Raw genomic sequence first — 12,254 nt, 5'->3', positions numbered from 1 at the left:
TACCGAACTAAGAAAATAATAGGAGACTTTAGCAAATACGCTTATTATGTAATGTTATGTGATTTTAACTCCTTTGGACATCTTAACAAATTAAAATAAGAAATTCCATTCTATTCCAAAGTAACCTGTTTTTGTGTAAAATTACATTTTTACGATTTTTTTTTGTTTGGTCAATCCATAAATTACCTATTATTTTCCATTTATTTTTGTTGATCAAAATTGTAGTTAAATCTAAAAGAATTTTTTAATGTTTTAGAGGCTTTCTTCGTAATTTATTAAACTTTATAACTCATTAATTATGGTGAAATCCTAAGTAGTTCCATTTCTAGAGCTATCCAAATTCAAAATTTTTCTCAAATTCTAAGCATATTTTATTACGTAAATTCTTTGTAAATACAAATCACAATTTTAGTGCAAAATTCATAGATTCAAATAGTTATTTTTCTTTTAAATTCTATATGATTTTAAAATGTATTATATTAAGTTACCAAAATTGGTTGAAATTTTTATTTTTGTATTTTAATTGGATTCCATAAATACCAAGAACAAGAAATGCATTTATAAAGCAATTTTATAAATCATTTTAACATATTTTGATGAACTCTAAGCATTAAATTTCTAGTCTTTTTTCACTAAAGAATCTTTCAGTTATGTTCATATTTATATTTATCAAACAAGCGCATTAAATATTCAGAAAAGCTAGCAACCAATCAAAACACAGTTATATTCATTTCAGTAAACAAGCTCAATAACATTCGAAATTGGAAAAAATATTCAGCTCATTTTAAATTGTTATTTTCAGAAAAATCTTTGAAAGCGCAATAAATCATTCAGATTCCTTGAATTCCGCTACTTAACTCGAAAATACATTTTCTTTGAGAACTTTAAATTGAAAAATGAGTAATGAGAATGTTATTTTGTCTCAAACGATAATTTGATTTGACGGAATTCAGACGATATTACAAATATGATAAATAACATCTCTTGTGACATTTAAATCTAACCTTTCAGAAATGGAATCGCAGTTTGAAATTATTTTACTCAAAGAATAAGACAGAGATAAATTGCTACTAGAAATTAATTTTGATTCAAAAGAATTGTAGAAATTGCGGAGAATTTCAAGGAATTGCCTTGAAGCTGATCTATATTTACTTCATGCGTTTACAAAATTAAATCATCTATATTTAATTAAATCTTGTCGTTTTCGCGTACAAAATGACATGTCTGACGTTATCAAAATGCATAATTTTTATTGTGTAATTTTGGAAGGAAAGTAAGTTCAAATAATATAATGAATATTGAAAATGTGAAAAATCAATCAAAATAATTATCATTTCATGTTACTTGTTTGTTAATGAGCAGATTATCAGTAATTTATAGGAAAAGAATTACTTTCTGATTATTCTTTCGTTAAATATATTGTTCTAATATATTTGCGTCTTAGTAAACTTTTAAATTTGAATTTACAACGCAACTTGTTTACCTACGATTTTTAATTTTACATGTATACATACAATATTACTACATCATCACTTTCGCGGAAAAAAACAAAAACAAAAATATTAAGGTGATGAAAAAAATAATGTCCAAATTATAAAAAAATCATGTTTAAGAATAGGCTATTTTAAAGATGTTGATAAATTCGAAAATATGTATGAAAATCTCTCTCTCTATATATATATGTGTGTGTGTGTGTGTGTGTGTGTGTGTGTGTGTGTGTGTGTGTGTGTGTGTGTGTGTGTGTGTGTGTGTGTGTGTGTGTGTGTGTGTGTGTAATGATGTTTTAAAATCTAATTTAAACAACTAATTCACTAATTTTCAGCTCAATTCAGCACATATTAACTTCATTCTATAGTATTCTTTTATTTCCTGATCCCATTCCACTTTTCTATTTAATTAATTCAACACGAGTTCTAAAATTGCTGAGTCGGCTAAAAGCCGACAAGTTCACACACTCCGAGTGAAGGAATAAAAAATGGCAAGCCAAGCACATTCTTTTAAAACATCCCTATAATTCCCTTACCTGAGTCGACGCGTGTAAAGAAATCCCTATCAAATTCTCATTTATTATAAGCACTATGAAAAATATTAAGATTATTAAGCCAACGAATTGTACTTTATTCCTTTCAAGTAATCTATAACCTTATCTTAATGTCGTGGGTCTAACATAAAACGTATTGCATTGCCAGTTAATCAAACTTAATTTGATGCTGGAAGAACAATTTCCTCTAATCAAACAAACCTCGATCAACATCGGAAGTCATATTTTGATGGATAAACATAGGCGTGGCCAAAATTCTGATTGGTTAATTGTAACAGCATGAGATGAATTGGTTTCTTTTGTCGATTAAGTAATATTAGAATTTTCTACTGCCATTATGTTGATTGATTACCGTTAAAGTGATGTTATTAGTTTGGTCAAGTTAAGTCTGCAGTAATTAATTCAGTGGAATTCGCGGATAGAAAAGTATAATTTTCTCGCATCATTCGTTCAAAAGTAGATATATCGAGTGAAATAATCAGTTTATATTATGGATGGATTAAGTTGATTTAGATCATATTTTTCTTTTGTTTCTATTTGCTACTATTTTCATCTGTATTGAAAATCTACAGTTGAATAAATGTAAATGAAAAAGTAATTCACAATTAAAATATGCTAAAATAATTTTTGTATTTATAAAGTATTATTAGAGTAATAATCAGCAATTTGTGATCATTAAATAAGAGTTTTCAAAATGACAGTAAACAAATTTAATTAACTTTCTTCTCTTATCTTATCAGGATTATTAAAAGAAACTAACTAAATTTATTTTAGTATTATTAGCGTCCCATTTTTGAAGTAAGGCAATCCCTACTTTGAAGCACAGTCAGATGGAAGTACAACACTTGACTTGACATCCATCTCCAAATTTTCGCGCCACACCAACCGCTGGACGTTTGGCTCATAACATCAGATTTAGAAGATGCCAGGAAAATATATACGATCTATATTTAGTGCAAACGAATTTCGAATCTGAAATCCTACGTCTCGGAAGCTGAAATCTAACTGAGACCACCACTACCGTATGATTAACTATATTATCTACCAATAAGTAAATAGATACCTGTGAAAAAAGAGATAAGTACAATTCTTTCATATTCAATAGTTGGTAGAGCCTCCACCTGAGGAAAACACAGTTTTAATCCTCCAGGGCATGCTTCCCTCAAATGTTTGGATAATGGACAATGGTATTTTCTTCCACTAGGTTTGGAGAAGACACATAAGTTCTTTCACCGATTTTGGGTGGTTGTTATATTCTTGAATTCGGTGATCCAAATCGTCGTAGAGGTTTTCTATAAGATTCAAGTCTGGACTTTGGGCAGACCAGTTCAGTCCGTTCACTTTCTTGTCATCGTACCGATACATGGTGGACCTATCAACATGAGTGATAGGTCCACCATGGCATTGTCATCCTAGAAATAACAATGATCCAACCTGTAAAATTGCCACAGCATTGGAAGCACATTGTTGTCTAGAATAGTGAAGTGGGGGTCGGCGTTAATATTATCATGAACTAAGATCAAAGGTCCCAGTCCATACCACGAGAAACATCTCCAGACCATAATTCCACCTCTGCCGAACTTTATTGTAGGCACAATATAGGCATTCTATGCATTCTGGCAAAAGACTTTATTCATGAATACGCCAAATACAGTCTCTATCTCCAACTGGTAGAGACTGAACTTTGATTCATCATGTTTCCATTTATCTACGGCTCAATTTCGACATGCTTTGTACCACCTCAACCGAGCAGCACTGTTAAATTTTGTAATCAAACGTTTATGTACAACAACATGACCATATCAGCTAAGCAAATGTTCTTCCTTGCACAGTTTTTTTTTATCTAAACATGCTTATTAAAACTTCTGCAGTATGTGAGCAATCGGTTTGGTGCGATTTTTCAGAATTTCTTTGGAAAGCATTCATCGGTTTCGTGGGTTTGCCGGGTCAAAGCACATTCCGACAATCACCACTGAATTCCACTTTTTAATCACAAAAGCAACTGCCAATTTTGGGATGTTTAACTCATTAAATACATCCCCTAAGGATAGATCATTTCTATGATATCCGACAATTACGTCTTTCTCGAAATCAGACGGCTCTGAATTTCCTGGCATCTTGCATGCTACTAATGCTAATGTTGTTTCCTACACGATATTAAATACAGAAGGCTTGACACAAGCAGGATGCAGATATCTTCATTTACATGGGTGTCCAAATACTTATTAGTAAATAGTGTAGATAAGCTGCATTTTAGAAAATAATCGATACATTATTGTAATTTTGTAATATCACGATTAAATGTCTGAAAAAAACAAATATAATTCATTTGTGTTTGATCTTTTCTTTCCAGGGGTGTCCGTGGGATTGCCCACAATGGCATCTGGCAACCACGATGAAGTGGAACCCGCCGGTGCTGCCACCTGTTGTGTCCTCGCTGCCATTTTTCTGGCGGTGCTACTCCCTCATCTGGTGGCTTTGGGTGAGTTTTTCTCTAAATATAATCACATATAAGAATATTTTTATGCTTTAATGCTTACTATATGTGCTTGCAACTGCGCTTTTCTTACTAAGAATCATGCACTAAATTTGTAAAACTTTATTCTTGTATATCTGTGCTATGCTTATTTTGTATTATTTCACATTAGCATTATTCAAAACACTCTCTCCGTAAGATCTAAGACACAATTATATTATCAGATAAAAGTTTTCGATTATTTGATAATTTTTTTTATAAATAACTGCTAAAGCATTTTGATTATTGTCATTCTGGAAGTTGAAATTCATTTTATGAGGTGAGTTAAAGTAATAAAAGAAATTTTTTTACGATCTAATTAGCTACACTTTATGAATAAGAGAGTGTGTCCAATCTAATAATGGCCTAATGAGTAAGAGACAAATAAATACATGGTGAGTACAAATGATGGACCCAATTTTTAAAAAAATCATATTTTTGAAACTACTACATATATTACAATAAGTAATACATGAACTTAAAGAAAATTCGGCCAATTTTTTTTTCAGTTGGAAATGTCCGATCTGTGTGATTCTCTTGTTAATCCAGTTCGTTCTAAACATTTTGTAGCATCACTCTGTCAATGATTCTGAATGCTGCAAAAATGTTTTCTTTAAGTTCTGACAGTATTGTCACGTAGGTACTTTAATATGGAACACAATGACAAACACAAAAAGTATAGCTAAACCAATTTATTAACTCAACTGAGAACTGAGAATACAGTGACTAACAAATCTTCTGCTTTTATACAAGCAGGGAAAGTTCCAGAACACTTGTCTGGTAAACTAAAGAAATGTCCAGTATTTTCTGGAACATGAAATAAAGGAAAACATAAAATCAAGGAATTAAATATTTACACATACTATGAATACCATTGTCTCTAGCGGAATTCGAACTCAAGGTCTCTTGATGATGAGACCAGTGCCATGACCATTCAGCCATGGAGATTCGACTGCCTTTCTATAATGCGGCATTGCTCCCTTCTTAAAGAACATCGTCTCGATGTTATGACATTTCATTGTGTGGCTCTAGTTCTTGATCGAGTCACAGGGCCAGTATAAGTTGCCGTGTCTTCACGGGGAGTAGTTTCTTGAGAAATGTCTCTTTCCGGGACCTCCACAATTTTATAAGAATGTTGGTCATCTTGTTCTTCTGGGTCATGGAATGGCTTCATGCGTAAGACGTGGACAACTTCCTTTGGTTTCCGCCTTCTAGAATAGGATCGAAATCGACTACTTCATAGATGACGTCGGACAACCGCCTCAAAACTTGATAAGGGCCGAAGTACCTATTGAGGAGCTTCTCGGAAAGTAATTTTTTACGAACTGGAATAAAACTCCACACCAAATCCCCTGGTTCGTATGCCACCACCTGATGTTTGGAGTCAAAATGCCGGCGATAGAAGTTGATGTGGTGCAAATAATTAGTTGTGCATAAAGAATGTCTTTGACGTAACCCTATAAAAAAATCAGACCGCATTTGTGCAACATTCAAAACCATTGACAGAGTGATGCTACAAAATGTTTAGAACGAACTGGATTACAGATTGGATGTCACAAGACAGTCACACATCGAACATTTGTAACTGAAAAAAACTTGACATATTTCTCTTTAAATTCATGTATCACTTATTGTAATCTGTACAGTAGTTTTGAAAATATGATTTCAAATAGGGTCCATCATTTGTACTAACCCCGTACATTAATAGGAAAAAGCTTTAAGTTGATGTAAATAATTATCTTCTGTTTTGTTTCCTATAAATATACTGCTGGAAAAGGCTGATGTCTGAATTTCTTGATCTTGTTAGTCATATTTAGAAATTTATTCTGACGACACTAAAAAGTTATGGTTAAAAAATTTCACCACCTCTGCGATTAAAACTGACCGAGTTATGAGAGATTTCAAATATTGTCAATTTAAACAATTTCAATTTAAGTCTCGAGAAATATCAGTTAATTTATCTATTGATGAATTGACTAATTGACTCCTCATCAAAGTACGTATTGATTGGTCGTAAATATTGAAATTCAAAGCTTTTAACTCGGCCATTTTAGTCGCAGAAGTGTAGAATCTTTTCAAAAGATATTTTGGTTAAAGATATTGTATTGTATGACTGGCGTGATAGTAACATTATGAAAATATAAAAATCGTTATTTTTTCAGCAATATATTTAGTAAATCAAAACCTCAAAAATATAACTCTTTATGCTATTTAAAACATTTCTATAATGGCAAGTATATCTCTATTTCAAGCTAAACTTTAACCGTATTGAAAACAGTATATGAGCCACGATTAGACTGAACATTCTAGGTGAAAAAAAGGAACTTTTCATATAATACAGTACAAATAGTTTATCTATCACTTTATTTATTTAATCCATATAAAAAATTTGCAATATCTTCATCTATTATAATCATTATTACATATAATGGTCTCCTGCTTAATCAAAGGGAATTCTGGATTCAGAAGCTACTGACAATTAAAGTCAATCTTGAAAATTGACAAGCAAAGAAACTTTCTTTAAATATAATTTTAAAAGATGTTGATAAATTTAATTTTAAAGGTAAATTTATTTTCACTTTTAAAATGCATTTTTATATAAGTAAATTTAATTCAATATGAATAGTCCATTCTAAAAAAATTAAGTAAGCAATCACTAATCAAATCCATTAAATCTGAATTTCCTCTTTACAGTTAAAATTATCCTATTGTAGCAAAAAATGTGTATCTAATATTTTTAGAATGTATTACTTAATAAATTAACCTAACCTAAATTACTTTTTCAGAATTATTTCCTTACTATTAAACGAATTCATAAATATGTTTAATCAATTTTTTTCGAAACTAGTTATTATTTTAGCTTACAAAAACATCACCTTGAATAATAAAAAAATGCCCAATTTGTCACATTTTGCAGATACGTAACTATTCTATAACCTAACTATAATTGTATCATTAGATAGTTTTGCAAAATCCTCATAAAAACATCACCTCTAACATAAAGCAAATGCTTCATTTAGTAGATTTTATAGACATTTCCTTTGTTTCACTTACTTACACTTACTTGTTTTACTTACTTTCACGGACTTTCAAAACTTCAAAACTTTGGTATATAGCTAAAAATAATGAAATCAAAAAATTGAGTTGACTTTATTTATAAATATCATCCACGTAACAGGAAAAATTACGGATATCAATATATTGTCAATATAGTATATATATGTTGGATATATATTGATATATCCATTTTTTGTTACGAAATGATATTTTAAAACAAAAATAACACATTACAACATTGAGTGAAAATAATTTTTTTTGAGTGGGTCGTATTTAGACATATTTCCACCCTTCGAAAAATTTAAGTAAAGTTTAAGTGCTAATGTCTTTTAAAAAAGATCCCATATTAAATAAGATGCGATATTTTTTTAAAAAAAAATTTCTTAGAGTAAGATCATCTAACTAAGAAAATCAGGTGTGAAAACATCATTGCTGTTTCTAATGTTATTGCAACTTCAGCTTTTTTTTTTTCTAAATTTCATTTCAATTTTAATATTCTCGATTGGCATAAAAACTGTAATCACATCATTAAAAAATTTTGCAAATTATTTTTACGCAAAATCGAATGATTACATCAGTCAACTTTCCTACATGATTTAATGCTTCCTTTAAAGAATGATGGTATAAAAATATCTATCTACAATTGAATAAAAGGATATATTTATTTGCAGAAATTGAGTAAAGAGTCAAACTAGAAAGATATAAATTAAGTAAAGATGTAATTAAAGTAAAGTACATTATTAAACTTAAAAGAAATTATTTGCACTATAATTCATTAACATTCACGTTTAATCTTGGCTACAGTTAAAACCAGAATCCTTCTTTTATATTTGAAATACAGTTTTATACCTAATCAAAGTCTTTTACATATTACAATTGATTAAAAAAGAGTCATCATCGTTATTAATACTTTTCTATCTGAATCAAATTTAAAGTTATTCGCCAGAATTTCTAGGCGAATTTCTAAAAGAGAGCTTAGAGGCGAAGGAAATTAATTTACTAATGTAAGTTCAAAAGAAACTTTTTTCATTATCCAGGGATTGTTTCCCTATGCCATTAAAATAATACCACTGTTATCAGTCATCATGGCTTATCCTTAGCAATCTTGAGCTTCTGACTGAGAAATATTATTTTTAAGTTTATTCCAAGATGCGATATTGTGTAGAAGTTAAGAGATACCTGTCTTGATTTGATTCCCTGAAGTCTCACCACAGCTGAGGTTTCTCTTACTACGGATCTCGAGATTTCTCATTTTTAATTTTCGAATGATGTGTCCGAGTCACGAGATATCTCGTTTTTAACAGGTCGAACGTTGTGGCCGGGACACGAGATATCTCGTTTTTAACAGGTCGAACGTTGTGGCCGGGACACGAGTTATCTCGTTTTTATTTTATTTTTTCCGATTGAATCGATGCATAACCAACCAAAGGCAAATATTTTTGTTACATTACCAGGGTAAAAGAACCTTATGAATTCTTATGGCAAATGGTTAGCAAATAACTGAATGTCGACATTCCAAGCATGTGAAAACAATCAGTCAGTATAGCCAGTACGTCGGTAGATCTGTACCGATCATTTACCGTCCCTTATAAAATGTTTTATTATTGTACATTTTTGTTATTTCAAAGTTCGTGTTTTAATTTGTAAAGAAACAGCTTTTTAAAATGTAAAAAATCTTATATAACAAATAGTAGATGTATAAAATATATAGTAATTTTTAAGAATACTTTATGTAAATATAATACCAAATGTAAATTAAGAATATGCATATACGCATGCTGTAGTTTGCCAAGCATGCTTCTACAGCTTCTAGGTGTTGCGGTCCACCCAGTGGCGTAGGTCTTCAATATTTATTATACTTTAATAATAAATACGGAATATGTACTTACGAACATAACTACAAAGATAGTAATAATTGTCGCAAATATAATAATATCAAATGATGCATTTAATATCAAAAAATTCAAAATACATTAAAAAATAAATCATTTTCATCTAAAGTTATTTCTCGTAGTTATAGTTAGTAGAAGACTCCGGCTACATACTGCCCGCCAATATCTCGGTACATAATTACTAAGTACTAATCTTCCACTGGAATCCAAGTGGTCGTCTATGAGACGGAAACGATATGTTGTCTTAATTATATTCGTCGTTGAAAATTCAGATTCACACAGGTAGGCAGAACCAAAGAGCGATGTTAAATGATATGCAACATTTTTAAAATTAGAATACGTACATTAGATTCCCAAAGTTATCTTACGTTCTGAACAACGTGCCTTTGCCGGCGTCCTGGTCTAAGGGTAACGCATCTTCAACGTGATCTGGACGTCCTGGTTCGGACGTGGTTGCTCTTTACCCTGTGTTCTATCTGTGAGGTGTGTGAAAGAGTCCCCCCCCCGAAAAAGAGGCTGTGTAAGCGAGTGTATGAGTATCATCTTCATATGATCTAAAGTCAGACTTGTTTACCTTCAGAAGCTACTGCACCCTTCTTTCCCCGATCTCTTGGACTTGATTTGATTTGGTGTTCAATCCAAGGTGGATAAGCAGCAGCAACAACCACAACGCACTTTTAAAATTATGTTATTTTGAAGAAAAAAACTTCGTTTTACTCAAGAGATAAAGATAATATAATGTTCCATAAATACGTTTCTTTTTATATGCGGTCTTAGTAAAGGCAGTCAACCCAAAATGTCTTGATGGTGTCTTAATACCCACTCCTGAAATAGAAGATGTCTATATATTGAACAGATTGTAAACTACACAGAAAAAACTTTGTTATTCTTTGGGTTGACTTCGGTTTAACCCTCCGTTCATTTACTAAAAATAAGAAATAACATACAAATGGTGCAATGGGACTATAAAGACACAAGCGCAATTCTAAGTTACTTTAATCAACAATTCATGAATAAAATATAAATAACTTCACAAACAAGTTGGTATTTTGAATATAAATTTGGTTTTGCATAATATTTGTTTAAGAATGAATATCCTTGAGACAGCTGTAAATTCTGCTGGAGAGTTCCAGGAACTGAAATCGAGACTGTCAGAAGAGGAAATGCCTCGTTCTATTGTAGAAGTGCCATTTAGGGATTTCTGCTCTCAGGTGAATCGTAATTCCGGAATAGAAAAGCAATCCAGTTAGCCATAAATAAACTGACTAGACTCTAACTCGAGGGTTACAACGTAGGAAAATTATCTTGAATAAGGCACTCTCGGATCAGATAAACATTACAGTAAGATACAATTAATCTTCCGTTAGCAACAATCATTTTCATTTTTAAATAGTTACAACGTATCTTGCTGATAAAGTAAATCTGTTCTATATGATATATTCCCCCTGTTTTGTTAATATTTTTTTCTTTAGAGTCATAATAATCAGGATTAGTTGAATGTAAATGAGTTTTCTATTAAAAAAATTTGCAATTGCAATTCATTAGAAAAGTTTATAGATGCAGATTGCTTTATATACTTTGGATATTCGACAAATAAAGAGTTAAAGAGGAAATCTCATATCCCTCAGAATTCAATTGATCACAAGACCTGCAAGTGACACGTGAGCAATATAATTGGCTCTTTGAATTGGAAGGTAGAAATATTTAATTCTGAACATGAACAAACACGGTGTTTTTGTTGTTGTTTGTTTCTTTGTCTAAATCGATGCAAAGCAGCGAAATTCGTAGTAATTTTATGTCTTTTGATCATTTTCCACGAGGCAATCTAACTTAATTTGAATCTTTATATGGATGTGATTTATTACTTTTTTATTACGTAAATGAATTTTAATTTCTCTTCAATTTATATCCGACAAGTCTTAGGTTCTTTCTGTCGTAGATAAATATAAACAGCTACATCTATTTAGAGTCTGCAGTGCCGGTGTCCTGGCATAGGGGTAGCGCGTCTTCCGCGTGATCTGGGCGTCCCGGGCTCGAGTCCCGGTTAGGGAATGGTTATTCTTCCGTTGTTCTATCTGTGAGACGTGTGAATGTGCCTTCCTCCAAAAAAGTTTTGTGCAAGCGAATGAGTGATGCGTGAGTAGCAAAGTCGTACTCTTGGCCCTAGTTGGCGCTACTATAAAAACAAGAGACGCTCAATCTCCAGCTTAAATCGGCTGTGTTCGAACAGCGGGCTTGTCCGTGGCAAGTGCAATAAGAAACAACAGAGTTTGCAGTTAAAAAAAAAGGCGGAAATTCATAAATTTGACATTCTGCTATCAAGTCAATATGATTATTGATTCCAATTTATTGTTAAAAAAGAAATCTTTTAAGATGAAAATATTTTTATGTTGTTTTATGATGAAAACAACTAATCTTAAATAAATACTAGATTCTACATTAGATATAACATTTACTTGAAAGAAATTTCCTGTACATGCAACTAAAATTTCAATGATTTTCGTTCTCGACGGTGTTTCAGTTTCCTAAAAAAATAAATTATCAAATTTTTTTCATATTATTAAAAAAAAAAGTTAATAAATGCTTTTGCCTTTGGTCTCTTCTTGCTCTACAAGGAAAACTATTTAACCAGAGTTAACAAATTTGCTACGAAGTACTTTAGATATTAAGGATGTGCAATTTGAAGCAATATTTTAAAATTTTATTATTTTTTAAATTTTAATTAGATTTTTTATTAAAAGATTAATTA

General features: G+C 31.2%; 1 protein-coding gene across 1 annotated transcript in view; it reads left to right on the top strand.

Moving 5' to 3' along the window:
• Positions 1-12,254, top strand: part of LOC129964025 (cubilin-like) — a 209,012-nt gene that overhangs the window by 103,296 nt on the left and 93,462 nt on the right. The window contains exon 2 of the mRNA XM_056078687.1: positions 4,395-4,523. Within this exon, the coding sequence (XP_055934662.1) occupies positions 4,418-4,523 (106 nt within the window). The 5' untranslated portion in view covers positions 4,395-4,417. The remainder of the gene's footprint in view (positions 1-4,394; positions 4,524-12,254) is intronic.

The sequence above is a fragment of the Argiope bruennichi genome, chromosome 3 (genome assembly GCF_947563725.1).
Source record: "Argiope bruennichi chromosome 3, qqArgBrue1.1, whole genome shotgun sequence".
NCBI lineage: Eukaryota > Metazoa > Arthropoda > Arachnida > Araneae > Araneidae > Argiope > Argiope bruennichi.
The sequence above is the reverse complement of the archived record's forward strand: the minus strand, read 5'-3'. Positions and strand labels throughout refer to the sequence as shown.